The 11,142-nt window shown below is 41.4% G+C and overlaps 2 protein-coding genes across 4 annotated transcripts; one reads left to right on the top strand and one right to left on the bottom strand.

The window, feature by feature from the left end:
* LOC18770812 (probable galactinol--sucrose galactosyltransferase 6) lies at window positions 763-3,809 on the top strand. 2 transcript variants are annotated; one of them, XM_020568618.1, is made up of 4 exons: window positions 763-1,009; window positions 1,107-1,162; window positions 1,251-2,797; window positions 2,917-3,809. In XM_020568618.1, the coding sequence occupies exons 1-4, from the start codon at window positions 847-849 to the stop codon at window positions 3,659-3,661; spliced, it is 2,511 nt and encodes an 836-aa protein (XP_020424207.1). In that variant the 5' UTR covers window positions 763-846; the 3' UTR covers window positions 3,662-3,809. The 2 variants fall into 2 exon arrangements, with proteins under 2 accessions (XP_020424207.1, XP_007204875.1); XM_007204813.2 differs by having other exon boundaries at window positions 901-1,009; window positions 1,123-1,162.
* LOC18769607 (zinc finger BED domain-containing protein DAYSLEEPER) lies at window positions 3,943-8,220 on the bottom strand. 2 transcript variants are annotated; one of them, XM_007203719.2, is made up of 2 exons: window positions 7,752-8,220; window positions 3,943-6,386 (listed from the first exon to the last, which is right to left on the bottom strand). In XM_007203719.2, the coding sequence occupies exon 2, from the start codon at window positions 6,363-6,365 to the stop codon at window positions 4,191-4,193; it is 2,175 nt and encodes a 724-aa protein (XP_007203781.1). In that variant the 5' UTR covers window positions 6,366-6,386; window positions 7,752-8,220; the 3' UTR covers window positions 3,943-4,190. The 2 variants fall into 2 exon arrangements, with proteins under 2 accessions (XP_007203781.1, XP_007203782.1); XM_007203720.2 differs by having other exon boundaries at window positions 3,957-6,410.

Genomic DNA, 11,142 nt, shown 5'->3' with positions numbered 1-11,142 from the left:
TGTGATGTGCGAGACTAATGTATATCATACAAATTATGAGATAAATCTTTGTCATAAATATGTTTATGTTGGACCAAAATAATATTGGTCGTATATGTTATGTGTACCGTAATTATAGGTAGAGGAGTGCCGATAAATCAGATTTATACACTCTTGCATTTGGCATGAGGGAAGCAAACAAAGTTGGAGAATTACAGGTGCATCTCATTTTCATAGCTGGATTTAAAGGATCATCCCCATTTACAAATTGTTACGCGTGACATTGTATCCAAACAAAGTGTTCCGATCAACCCAAGTCCAGCTCAAACCCAAATCATAAAATAAGACAATAAACCCCCATTAATAAGCATACGTGGCACATCAATGATTGATCATAATAATACTCCATTATCACCTTATCAATTGCTTAACGCAACGATCATACATGTCGAACAAAATAATACACGCTTGAGCTTGACTAAGAAAAGTTCAATTTTATTTTTACCCAAGCAAAGTAATTCGCAGGCGTTCACGTCAAAGACTGAAGACGTGGACACAGGTCAGCACGTTAATAAAATAATGCTATAGCCTCTAAAGGAGGAGAATAATTACATCCCGCGTGTCAAAATTCGTGAAGCTGGATGTAATCCGAGTGTTTGGATTGGTAGGACGTGGATCCGACGTGGAAGTCATACCCATCGTCGAATTCAACGGCCCAACCTAAGACGATATTCGTGTTGCCGTCGGATGGGATAAGCCGTGACTTGAAAAGGGCGAGACTGAGACACGACAAGATGCGAATAAACAACTAGTATATAGAATCATACAGACAGAGAACAGAGAGAGGTCGATCGAGACTCGGAAGCAATGGTGTCAAATTCGTGTTACAGTTCTCTAGCTCGTATTATAAATACTACCCCGACATTTCATTTACCCACGTTCAATTGTTCCAAGCATTATTCTTGTGCTCTCAAATTCAATCTCCCAAACCGATCAAACAACTTGCTGAATCGCTCTACCACTTCTTCTGGTATTATTCTCTTCTTTCTCTCTTTGCTATCTGTTTGGTTTCCCAGAAAACTAATTTGAGGGCTTTACTGACAAGGTTCATTGTTTCTTTCGTTCATGTTGTGGAATTTGCAGATTTTATTGGAATCGAGCACCTTCGTTATTGCCTTTTCAGGTATTTTTCAATTACATAATCCAAGCATGGAGTTTGAATTATTGAATTTATGAATTAGAATTTCAGACGTTTATTTCAAATATTGCAGAGAAGAGAGAACCGTACACCCTACATAAAGCTATACAAGGAGGAAGAAAGAGAGATGACCATCAAACCGGCGGTTCGCATCTCGGAGCGGAAGCTGATAGTCAAGGACCGGACGATTCTGACGGGAGTACCGGACAATGTGGTCGCCACCTCCGGTTCGTCTTCCGGTCCTGTCGAGGGGGTCTTCCTCGGCGCGGCTTTCGAGGGGGACAACAGCAGGCACGTGATTCCCTTAGGAACTTTTCACGACGTCCGCTTCTTGGCGTGCTTCCGGTTCAAGTTATGGTGGATGGCCCAGAAAATGGGCGATCAAGGAAGAGATATCCCGCTCGAGACTCAATTCCTATTGGTGGAGACCAAGGACGGGTCCCACCTCGAATCCGACGACGGAGACGAAGAGAATCAGATCGTCTACACCGTGTTCCTCCCCCTTATCCAAGGCTCTTTCAGAGCTTGCTTGCAAGGCAACGCACAGGACGAGCTCGAGCTCTGTCTGGAGAGCGGCGACGCTGACACCAAAGCGTCGTCGTTTTCGCACTCGCTATTTATCCACGCCGGGACGGACCCGTTCGCTACAATTACTGAAGCAATCAGGGCCGTTAAAGTTCACTTGCAGACGTTTCGTCAACGGCACGAGAAGAAACTCCCCGGAATCGTTGACTATTTCGGATGGTGCACCTGGGACGCGTTTTACCAGGAGGTGACTCAGGAAGGCGTTGAGGCTGGGCTTGAGTCCTTAGCCGCCGGTGGCACCCCGCCGAAATTCGTTATCATCGACGACGGCTGGCAATCCGTTGGCGGCGACGAACAGCAGGGGTTGCTTAGGTTGACTGGGATCAAAGAAAATTCAAAGTTTCAAAAGAAGGACGATCCGACGGTGGGGATTAAGAACATTGTGAACATAGCGAAGCAAAAGCACGGGTTGAAGTACGTGTACGTGTGGCACGCAATCACCGGGTATTGGGGCGGGGTGCTGCCCGGGATCAAAGAAATGGAGGAATACGGATCCCTGATGAAGTATCCGAATGTGTCCAAAGGAATTGTGGAGAATGAGCCAACATGGAAAACGGATGTAATGGCCGTACAAGGTTTGGGTCTAGTTGACCCCAAAAGCGTATACAAATTCTACAACGAATTGCACAGTTACTTGAGCTCTGCGGGTGTAGATGGGGTTAAGGTGGACGTGCAGTGCATACTCGAAACTCTCGGAGCCGGGGTGGGCGGTCGGGTGGAGCTCACCCGGCAGTACCACCAGGCCCTGGACGCGTCGGTGGCCCGGAATTTTCCAGACAATGGGATCATAGCGTGCATGAGCCACAATACTGATGCGCTCTACTGCTCCAAACAGACGGCCGTCGTGAGGGCGTCGGACGATTTCTACCCACATGACCCGGTGTCGCACACGATCCACATTGCGGCGGTTGCGTACAACAGCGTGTTTCTCGGAGAGTTTATGCTGCCCGATTGGGACATGTTCCACTCACTCCACCCGGCGGCTGAGTACCACGCGTCCGCCAGGGCCATCAGTGGTGGGCCCATCTATGTCAGGTGACTAACTACTATTGTATTGACTAATGTTTGTTTGTTGTGTGCTTAATTAAGCAAATGTTGATTTTTTGTGAGAATGTGTTTGCTAATGAAGTAATCCGTGTTGTTGTGTTGGACAGTGATGCGCCTGGGAAGCACAACTTTGAGCTACTGAGGAAGCTGGTGTTGCCTGATGGGTCGGTGCTCCGAGCTCGATTGCCGGGAAGACCGACCCGGGACTGCTTGTTCTCAGATCCGGCCCGAGACGGGGTTAGCTTGTTGAAGATATGGAACATGAACAAGTACACAGGCGTGCTTGGTGTGTACAACTGCCAAGGAGCGGCGTGGAGCACCACAGAACGGAAGAACGCGTTCCACGAAACCAAGTCAGAAGCCATCACAGGTTTCATTCGCGGCCGCGACGTCCACCTCATCGCAGAGGCCGCCGTCGAAGCCGATTGGAGAGGTGACTGTGCCGTCTACAGTCACCGGACGGGAGATCTGGTGACGCTGCCTTACAATGCGTCCCTGCCCATCTCTCTCAGAGTGCTTGAACACGAGATTTTCACGGTGACCCCCATCAGGGTTTTGGGCTCTGGCATCAATTTCGCTCCCTTGGGACTGGTGGACATGTATAACGCAGGGGGGGCTATTGAAGGGTTGAGATATGAAGAGAATGGAACTAATGGTTTGGTTCGATTGGAGGTTAAGGGGTGTGGCAGGTTTGGCGCCTACTCTTCAGCTAAGCCCAGGAGGTGTTGCGTGGGTTGCAATGTGGTAAATTTTGACTACAATTCCTCATCTGGGTTGGTGCGCTTGAGCTTGGACCATTTGCCTGAGGAGGAGGAGGGTCAAAAGGTTCACGTCGTTGAGATAGAGTTATAAGAAATGGTGGTTAGATTGGATAATTTTATGTAATAGTTGGGAGGGAGGAAATATTAAATTTTGAATAATTTTATATTGTAACTCGTATCAATAATGTAGAAATATCAGTTCATTTGCCAAAATGAATGTCTTACATTCAAGTTGTTCATGACGATTAGCCATACAGGCAAATATCAACGATTCATTTGGGTTAAGATTTTAACAACTCTATCATCTCGTGTAAGACAAAGCATAATGCACAATCTCAAACAGAAATGTTTGAGGAGCAGGGCATGGCCTAATAATCCTCCATTGCTTTCCCAGCACCAAACTTCATGTAATCATAACCATCAGAAAATTTAAGACTACAATAAGCTAAATGTTCAGGTCCAAGCATTCAATCTCTTAAAATGGTACAAAAGATAAATACTTCTAATGGTGAAATAAACTACGTTAAATGATACAGAACCTACCATCATACATCTTCCTGGCTGGGCAACTTACCATCACATATCACAAAGGCATCGTGACGGCGGAACAAACCTAAAATCTAATATTCCATTCTCACTAGTGCATTATTTGGAGCTTCTGCCGATCCATGCTGCATCCAATCCTTGGCGCATATAAGGGCTTCCACTGTCTCTGGTCGTAAAGAACTCCTGTACTGATCCATCTCTTTGGCAATGGTATCAAAAACAGACTCAGAAGGAACTGTGGATACTGGAATTGACAAAATATCACGAGCCATCTTTGAAAGTGTCGGATACTTCATCTTGTTTAGTTTCCACCAGCCCAACACATCAAATTCATGGACTCGAGGCAACAGAGACTCGTCCAAATACTGATCCAGCTCTGACTTCATCTGTTGGCTAGTAGTCTCCATGATGTACATATCAAAATCCGTGAGTCCATTGTCCGTAAGAAGAGTTCCTCCTTGGGAATCCTCTGTCTTGACGTTGGCTCCCCCAGTTCCGTCATCTGCATAAGTTGGTGTGAGAGGCAGAGGCAGTGTCAAGTATTCATGGAAGAGCTCATGAATTCCATCATCAACAATCTTGATAAATGTTGGAGCTTCTTCGCCGTAAATTTTGTTGAAACTGAACTCGACAAGCTTCATCTTGAACCTGGGATCCATAACTACCGCTGTTGCCAAAGCCAGGCTACAATTCTTCCAGTATTTTTCAATCCTTTCTTGCATTACCTTAGTTAGGCTGCAAATGAAGGGATCCTCACTTGTAATTGTACGAACCAGCTCTGTCTGAATCCTCCACACTTCATGGAAGAAGGTAACTGCAGTTGGGTTTGATGTAGTGGTAAGGATGTTGGCTGCATCAAAGATAAGTTTCAAGTATGTGCAGAGAGTATCAACTTGCTTCCAATCTTCTATTGACGGGGAATGTTTGTAATCAGAATCAGATGTATCCAAGCAAGAAAACACTTCCTTTAATTCAGAAGCGGCCACCAGCATCTCATACGTTGTATTCCATTGAGTTTGGTCATCAAGAGATAGGGTCCTTTCACTTGGGACTTGAAGATGATTCTTAAGCTCGAGAAATTTCTCCTCATGGGACTCTGATGTCTTCACATACTTGACACTGTCCCGGATTTTTTTCACTGTATCTCCCCCTGCCGCTAACACTTCTGTTGCAATGCTACTCAAAGTGCGGGCAATGCAATTTCCCACCAATAACTGACCATTGAGGATGTGTGGGTTCTTGATAGGGATAAGAGGCCTTAAATTTGCAAGAGCAGCCTCACTCAATGGCCGATCATAAGTGATTGAAAATAACTTGCTTTCCAAACTCCAATCATGAAGGCAAACAGCAACAGCGTGACTAAGCACAGTATCTGAGTCGGGATATGGTTCCATCACAACATTGAGCAGCCGCCTGTGCAACTTCCAGTCAGCATCAATGAAGTGCCCAGTAATAAACACATAACCCACACTTTGAGAGGAAGTCCACATGTCCAATGTAAGGCAAACACGTCCAGGTATGCCCTCAATAAACTTGGTAAGACTTTGCTTTTCCATTAGGTATGTTGCAACGCAATCTCCTTGAACGGTATTGAAGCTCACCATGTTGAACCGTGGCTGAAGATTCTGCACAAAAGCTACAAAACCAGGATGTTCAACCATATGCAGTGGGTAGTCATGCATGATGATCATCCTTGCAATCTCATGGCGGCATCGGTCTGGATCAAACATAATTTGGGGTGTGCTAGGAGTTCGGTAACGCCTTTTAGGTGGATTGGAAGAGCTACCACCCCTTGGAGATGGGGTATATGGGGATGACTGACTATTGTTCTGGTTACGGAGAAGTGCAGGGCAAGTCCCCTTGGCGATGTGGCGTTTGAGGTGGCTGGTACCTGCTACTTTTGCACCCGTACTATATGCAAAACTTTGCTTGCATTGGTTGCAGCATGCCCTCCTACATCCAGCACTCACAGTTTCTATGGTGAAATGCTCCCAGACTATGGACTTCTTTTTCCTTCGCTTGTTAGGCTGTGCTTCTGGAATTGCCACCTCATTGTTTTCATAGGGAGTTGCTGTTTTGTCTTCATATTGGGTTAGGGCTAGCGTCTTTTCTTCATCAGGTGTTTCCATCTTGTCTTCATCAGGGGTAGCCATCTTGTCTTGAATAGGAGTGGCCATTTCCTCTTCAACAGGGGTTGCCATTTTGTCTTCAATAGGTGTGGCCATTGTCTCTTCAACAGGGGTAGCCATGCTGTCTTGAGGAGTAAAATCCTGCATTCGGCAAGCAGGAACAACCTTTGAGAAAATGACAAGTCAATGTTGACAATAAGAGCATAAAGATAACAGAATACATGAATAGAAAACATACTTCGCTAGGAAAATCTCAGCACGAACCAAAAAGCAAGTAAATAAAGAGAATCAACATTATAAATGCTTCTTGCATTGAGACTGTGTTGTTAAAATTGGCACTGTAGCTTATAGATGTCCGAATAATATGATAAAAGCATAAGAATAAGGGAGAAACGAACCCAGATTTCAATGTTAAGAGACAACTTAAGAACAGCAGATTATTTATATAGCTGCAGTTGATGTGTGTTATGCAGCTAAATAAAATAGCAAAAAACTGCAGTTGGTGTGTGTGCAAGCATACATGAAATATGAAAGGAATCCTACTTAAACATCATTCCAGCAATTCTTCCTCATCTTTTTTACCATCATGAGACATGTAACAGACACAATTAAGCAAAGCAATTCTGCTTGTTAGACACTCCTACTTACACAACTACACAATATCTGTCAACGCTAAGCCAATTATCTCTACCTATTTCCCTTTGCTGAGAGACAAGCCCATCTCGCATGCCAAGTTTACCTACAAAGGCAAGTCCGCCTAGTACCAACGCAAACCCGTGCTTCAAGTCCAACGGTTGGTGTTTTTTTTTTTTTTTTTTAAAGGCGGGGTGGGGGTTGGGTGTTAAATAAGTTTAAACACCCGTGTGAAACAATAGTTATAACTTATATCGTATATTCCACAAACTGGGCCCAATCAAACTCAAATGGGCCAAGACAAAAACATGAACTAGTCAACCCAAAAACACCTTGACCTGCCTAGATCTAAAACAGTCCATCGGATTTAAGGCCATCTTGTATCTTCTTCAATCAAGATGAACTCTCTCACCTAACAATGGATCGCAGATGGGTCAGGTCAACACTGGACAAAAATACCTGATAACGGGCTAAAAGGATGTAAAAATAATTAAACGAAAACCAGATCTCTACGGTTTCAGCCGTTAGATCGAGCTTGGACTTTACAACTTCTTAAACGCAAGCCCAGATTGAAGAAAAAACCCAGTTCTCAAAGAGTTAACAGATCATCCTCAACACGATATGAAAACGAAGACAAAAGGCGCTAAATTAACTCAAACCCAACAATAACAGAACCAACAGACAAAATTAAACCTAATTACAGCAAAATCGCGCTACGAAATTCAAAATATACAACACGAAAACCGAAATTAAAGACAAAATTGAGGTCTTCTTCGAAATACAAAAGCCCGAGAGAAGAACAAGGAAAGCGAAAAGCGGAGACCTATAAAAGCGTCGAAAAACAAAAATTGGGGCTAGAGTCGGGAATTTTACCAGAGGGGGTTTCGAGGGAGACCCGGAGAGAGCGAGATCGGTGACGCGGGCGTGAAGCTCGAAGGCCGAGCTTCGAGTCTCCGGCGGTGGCGAGATCTAGGGTTTTGCAGAGAGAGAGAGAGAGAGAGAGAGAGAGAGAGAGAGGAAAGCGAGATTGGGCTTTGGTTTGGAATAAACCCGGGAAGCTAATTGGACCTAAAACAAAAGAAGTGGTTGGGACTTTGGGACTGGGACTTGTTAGGAGGGGATAAGATTTTGGGGGTCAGATTGAAAATAGGGCAATTCTATTTTTTTTTGGGCATGGACTTTCAAAATCTGAAGGTCCAATAATAATTATATTATTAATATCCGATCTCTCTCTCTCTGTCTCTCTCTCTCGATGCGCTTGTTTGCCTTTGTATTTTGAATTTTAACCGGACCACAAAGCCAGCCAGCCGAAGCCAAGCCAGCCCACCACCCCCCAACTCTCCCTCACGTTTGCTAGTCCTTTCTTCCAGTCCGTACGTGTAGGGCGTGTAGCCCACCGAATATATTGGACTATTTAAACGGGTGGGGGCCCACCCAGGGCTGTGCTTGCTTTTTTAGGTTGGAGGGTGAAAATTTTCAGCCCAATGATGTGTCCATAGCATTCAGACGCGAGAGAGAGAGAGAGAGAGAGAGAGAGAGAGAATGAGCGAGAATTGATTTTGAAATTTGTCTTGTGACTTGTGTGAGGCTCTGAGTGTCATAACCAAACTTGGGTTTTGAGGAGGAAGTTTTAGTTGTTCCTTAAACATCCATGCTTATGGCCTTAGTTGGGCATTGGGCAAGAGCAGGTTGTGTTTCTGAAGGGTATTTTGGGGCATGAAGATGAAAATTGCCGGATGATTTTGGAAATTGATTTTCTTAATTAGGAGGAGAATCATATCATCCCACCAACAACTTGATTTGGACATTAGTTGAAAGTGAGAAGAGAGAGAGAAACCATAATATGGAACACAATTAGTGGTAGAGATATGTCAATTCTATAGTCACATCTGTTGTTCTAATGAACCAACAAAAAGAAAAGAAAAAACTTGTAAGAAGAAACAATTCTTAACCAATATCAAAATTCAACAAGTCTTAAGTTCGACTGGGATCGTATCGATGTCAAAATACCAGAAAGAGGTGCAATAATGACCAAAATGAATGTGCCACCACCACCAAGCAACCATCGCTTCAAGGTTCTCTCCTCTTCAAGGTTCTTAACTACAGTCCCTTTTTTTTTCTCTTTTTTTGGGGTATGAGATAATCTATGGGTGCTCTCTCTCTCTCTCTCTCTCTCTCTCTCTCTTTAGACAAGAATTGCATAAATTTTCAAATAATTCATTATGTCTAATCAATTTAAATTCTAAATTTTTCCATATATAGTTATTTCATATTCACTTCAAATGTCAAATTGATGACATTTGAATGAACCATTTGACTGATCTTCATTTTTAATAAATTCAAATTCAACTAAACTTTTCCCCCTTTTTCTTTATACGAAGGGTCATTTATATGATGGCATGCATCTTAATGAGCAACTTTTGAGTGTTATGGTTACATTATTGTCACATGATGTTATTAATTTGAGTGTTGATATGTCAAGAATTTATAAATAATACTAATTAATAAATAAATTTTTTATTTATGACATGACTGAATTAGTAATATCGCCAAAATTACTTGTTAAACACTGAATTTACAAGAATCTCATACCATACATGAAGAAATTTATACAATTTTACATACATATAGCATCTCGTCTTGTATGATTGCAAAAGCTCAATGGTTCAGATGCATAAATTTATAAAATTTTACATATACGTAGAGAATTGTTACGGTTCAAATAACTTTAGCCAGATTGATTGGTCGAAAAGAAAGAACAAAAACAAGAAGCTATTATTTGTACGCTTAATAGGCCTGATCTTGTGGCCCAATGACGTCCCCCTTTGTTCAAAATCATAAGTCTTGTAAATTGATCACACATATATATATATATATATATATATATATGGTGGTGTTAGGGGTTGAGACTTTGAGACATGTAGCTAGGCTACTAGGCTAGGGTGGGGTTGGGAGCTATTCCTCAAGCTAATTCATTTGGTTTTGGTAGAAATATATTGAGAAGTCAATGGAAAACTTGATTTAATAATCGCAATTAATTAGGATGCCCTAAAGCTTAAGGATTTCTTTCTAGGTTCCCCTTTTCTTTTGTTTGCTTTTAAGGACTTGTTGCATATTTCCCAAGTAAAAGGAAGACGTAAGCTTTTTAAACCAGATAAATGTGGCTGTCTCTTTCTTGGCTACCAGCAACCAACGAAAGTCTATTTTGGTCACTCGACTTTCTTGACTTAGTATTTTACTTTAGACTTTGTCTGCTTCCTTTTTTCTTTCCATTCCATGAGCTTCAACTACATATATACTACTTAATCTATGAATACCGCCGTGATTATTTAAATTTTAATTTTTTAATGTGAAGTAAACACAGAAATTAAAATTAGTAAATACACCATTAATTCCCACAAGCTAGATTAATTAAACTTAAAGACTGTCGTATGATATACTGAATTATGGTATACATATATATATATATTTTCCTTTTCTTTTGTTTTCCTATTGGAAGGGTTTGGAAATTTGGATTATTTAATTTGATGGATCTCCAAAAACTAAAAAACGTCTGAACGAGCAGGTCCTTGTCAAATTTACTATTTATGTTTTTTGTTGCCTATGCAGCTGCATGCGTAGAGTGTTGAGTGTTGTTTGTAGGAGGGGATCTTTAAAATCAAACAGAGATTCTTCTCCTAAACAGTAGAAACCAACACCTACACTAAACTGCCTACACCACACGTACTTAATTAATTCATTAATAATCAAGAAAATTGATACATAATTGAATAATAATAATAATAATAATAATCGAATAATAATAAGGTGTTTAAAACACATGTACAGCATGTTCGCTTCTCCGTCTCTGTGTGTGTCTTACATATATATATAAATTATAATTATACTAGTCTCTTTGCACGCGCTTCTGCGTTTGCGAGAGGGTTTTTTTTTTATTATTTAAATTTATTTTATAATTAAAAAAGATAATGGATAGTTGTGTTCCATAAAAATAGGATCCATTATCTGAATTTTCTTTTAATTTTAATTTTTTTAATATAAAAAATTATGAATTTACCATATTATCCTCATTTAATTAATAATTTTAATTCTTAATGTTTGCTTTAACCAATGGTATTTTCTGGTATTTTGAATATTTCACCATTCTCTATCTTTTGCTATATATATATATAGATATACTTGAATATTGAGAATTAAACCAATTTAAATTTGAAAATTTGAAAGATTGAAAGATTGAAAGATTGAAAAAGAAAAAGACATGAGG

The sequence above is a fragment of the Prunus persica genome, chromosome G7, assembly GCF_000346465.2.
Source record: "Prunus persica cultivar Lovell chromosome G7, Prunus_persica_NCBIv2, whole genome shotgun sequence".
NCBI lineage: Eukaryota > Viridiplantae > Streptophyta > Magnoliopsida > Rosales > Rosaceae > Prunus > Prunus persica.
The sequence above is the reverse complement of the archived record's forward strand: the minus strand, read 5'-3'. Positions and strand labels throughout refer to the sequence as shown.

Excerpts from the sequence above, each read along its gene's own strand:
- LOC18770812 (XM_020568618.1), top strand. The coding sequence starts at position 847 with ATGGTGTCAAATTCGTGTTACAGTTCTCTAGCTCGTATTATAAATACT. Across the intron at positions 1,010-1,106 it reads TCGCTCTACCACTTCTTCTG|GTTGTGGAATTTGCAGATTT; the intron begins GTATTATTCTCT and ends TCTTTCGTTCAT. Across the intron at positions 2,798-2,916 it reads GGTGGGCCCATCTATGTCAG|TGATGCGCCTGGGAAGCACA; the intron begins GTGACTAACTAC and ends TGTGTTGGACAG.
- LOC18769607 (XM_007203720.2), bottom strand. The coding sequence starts at position 6,392 with ATGCAGGATTTTACTCCTCAAGACAGCATGGCTACCCCTGTTGAAGAG.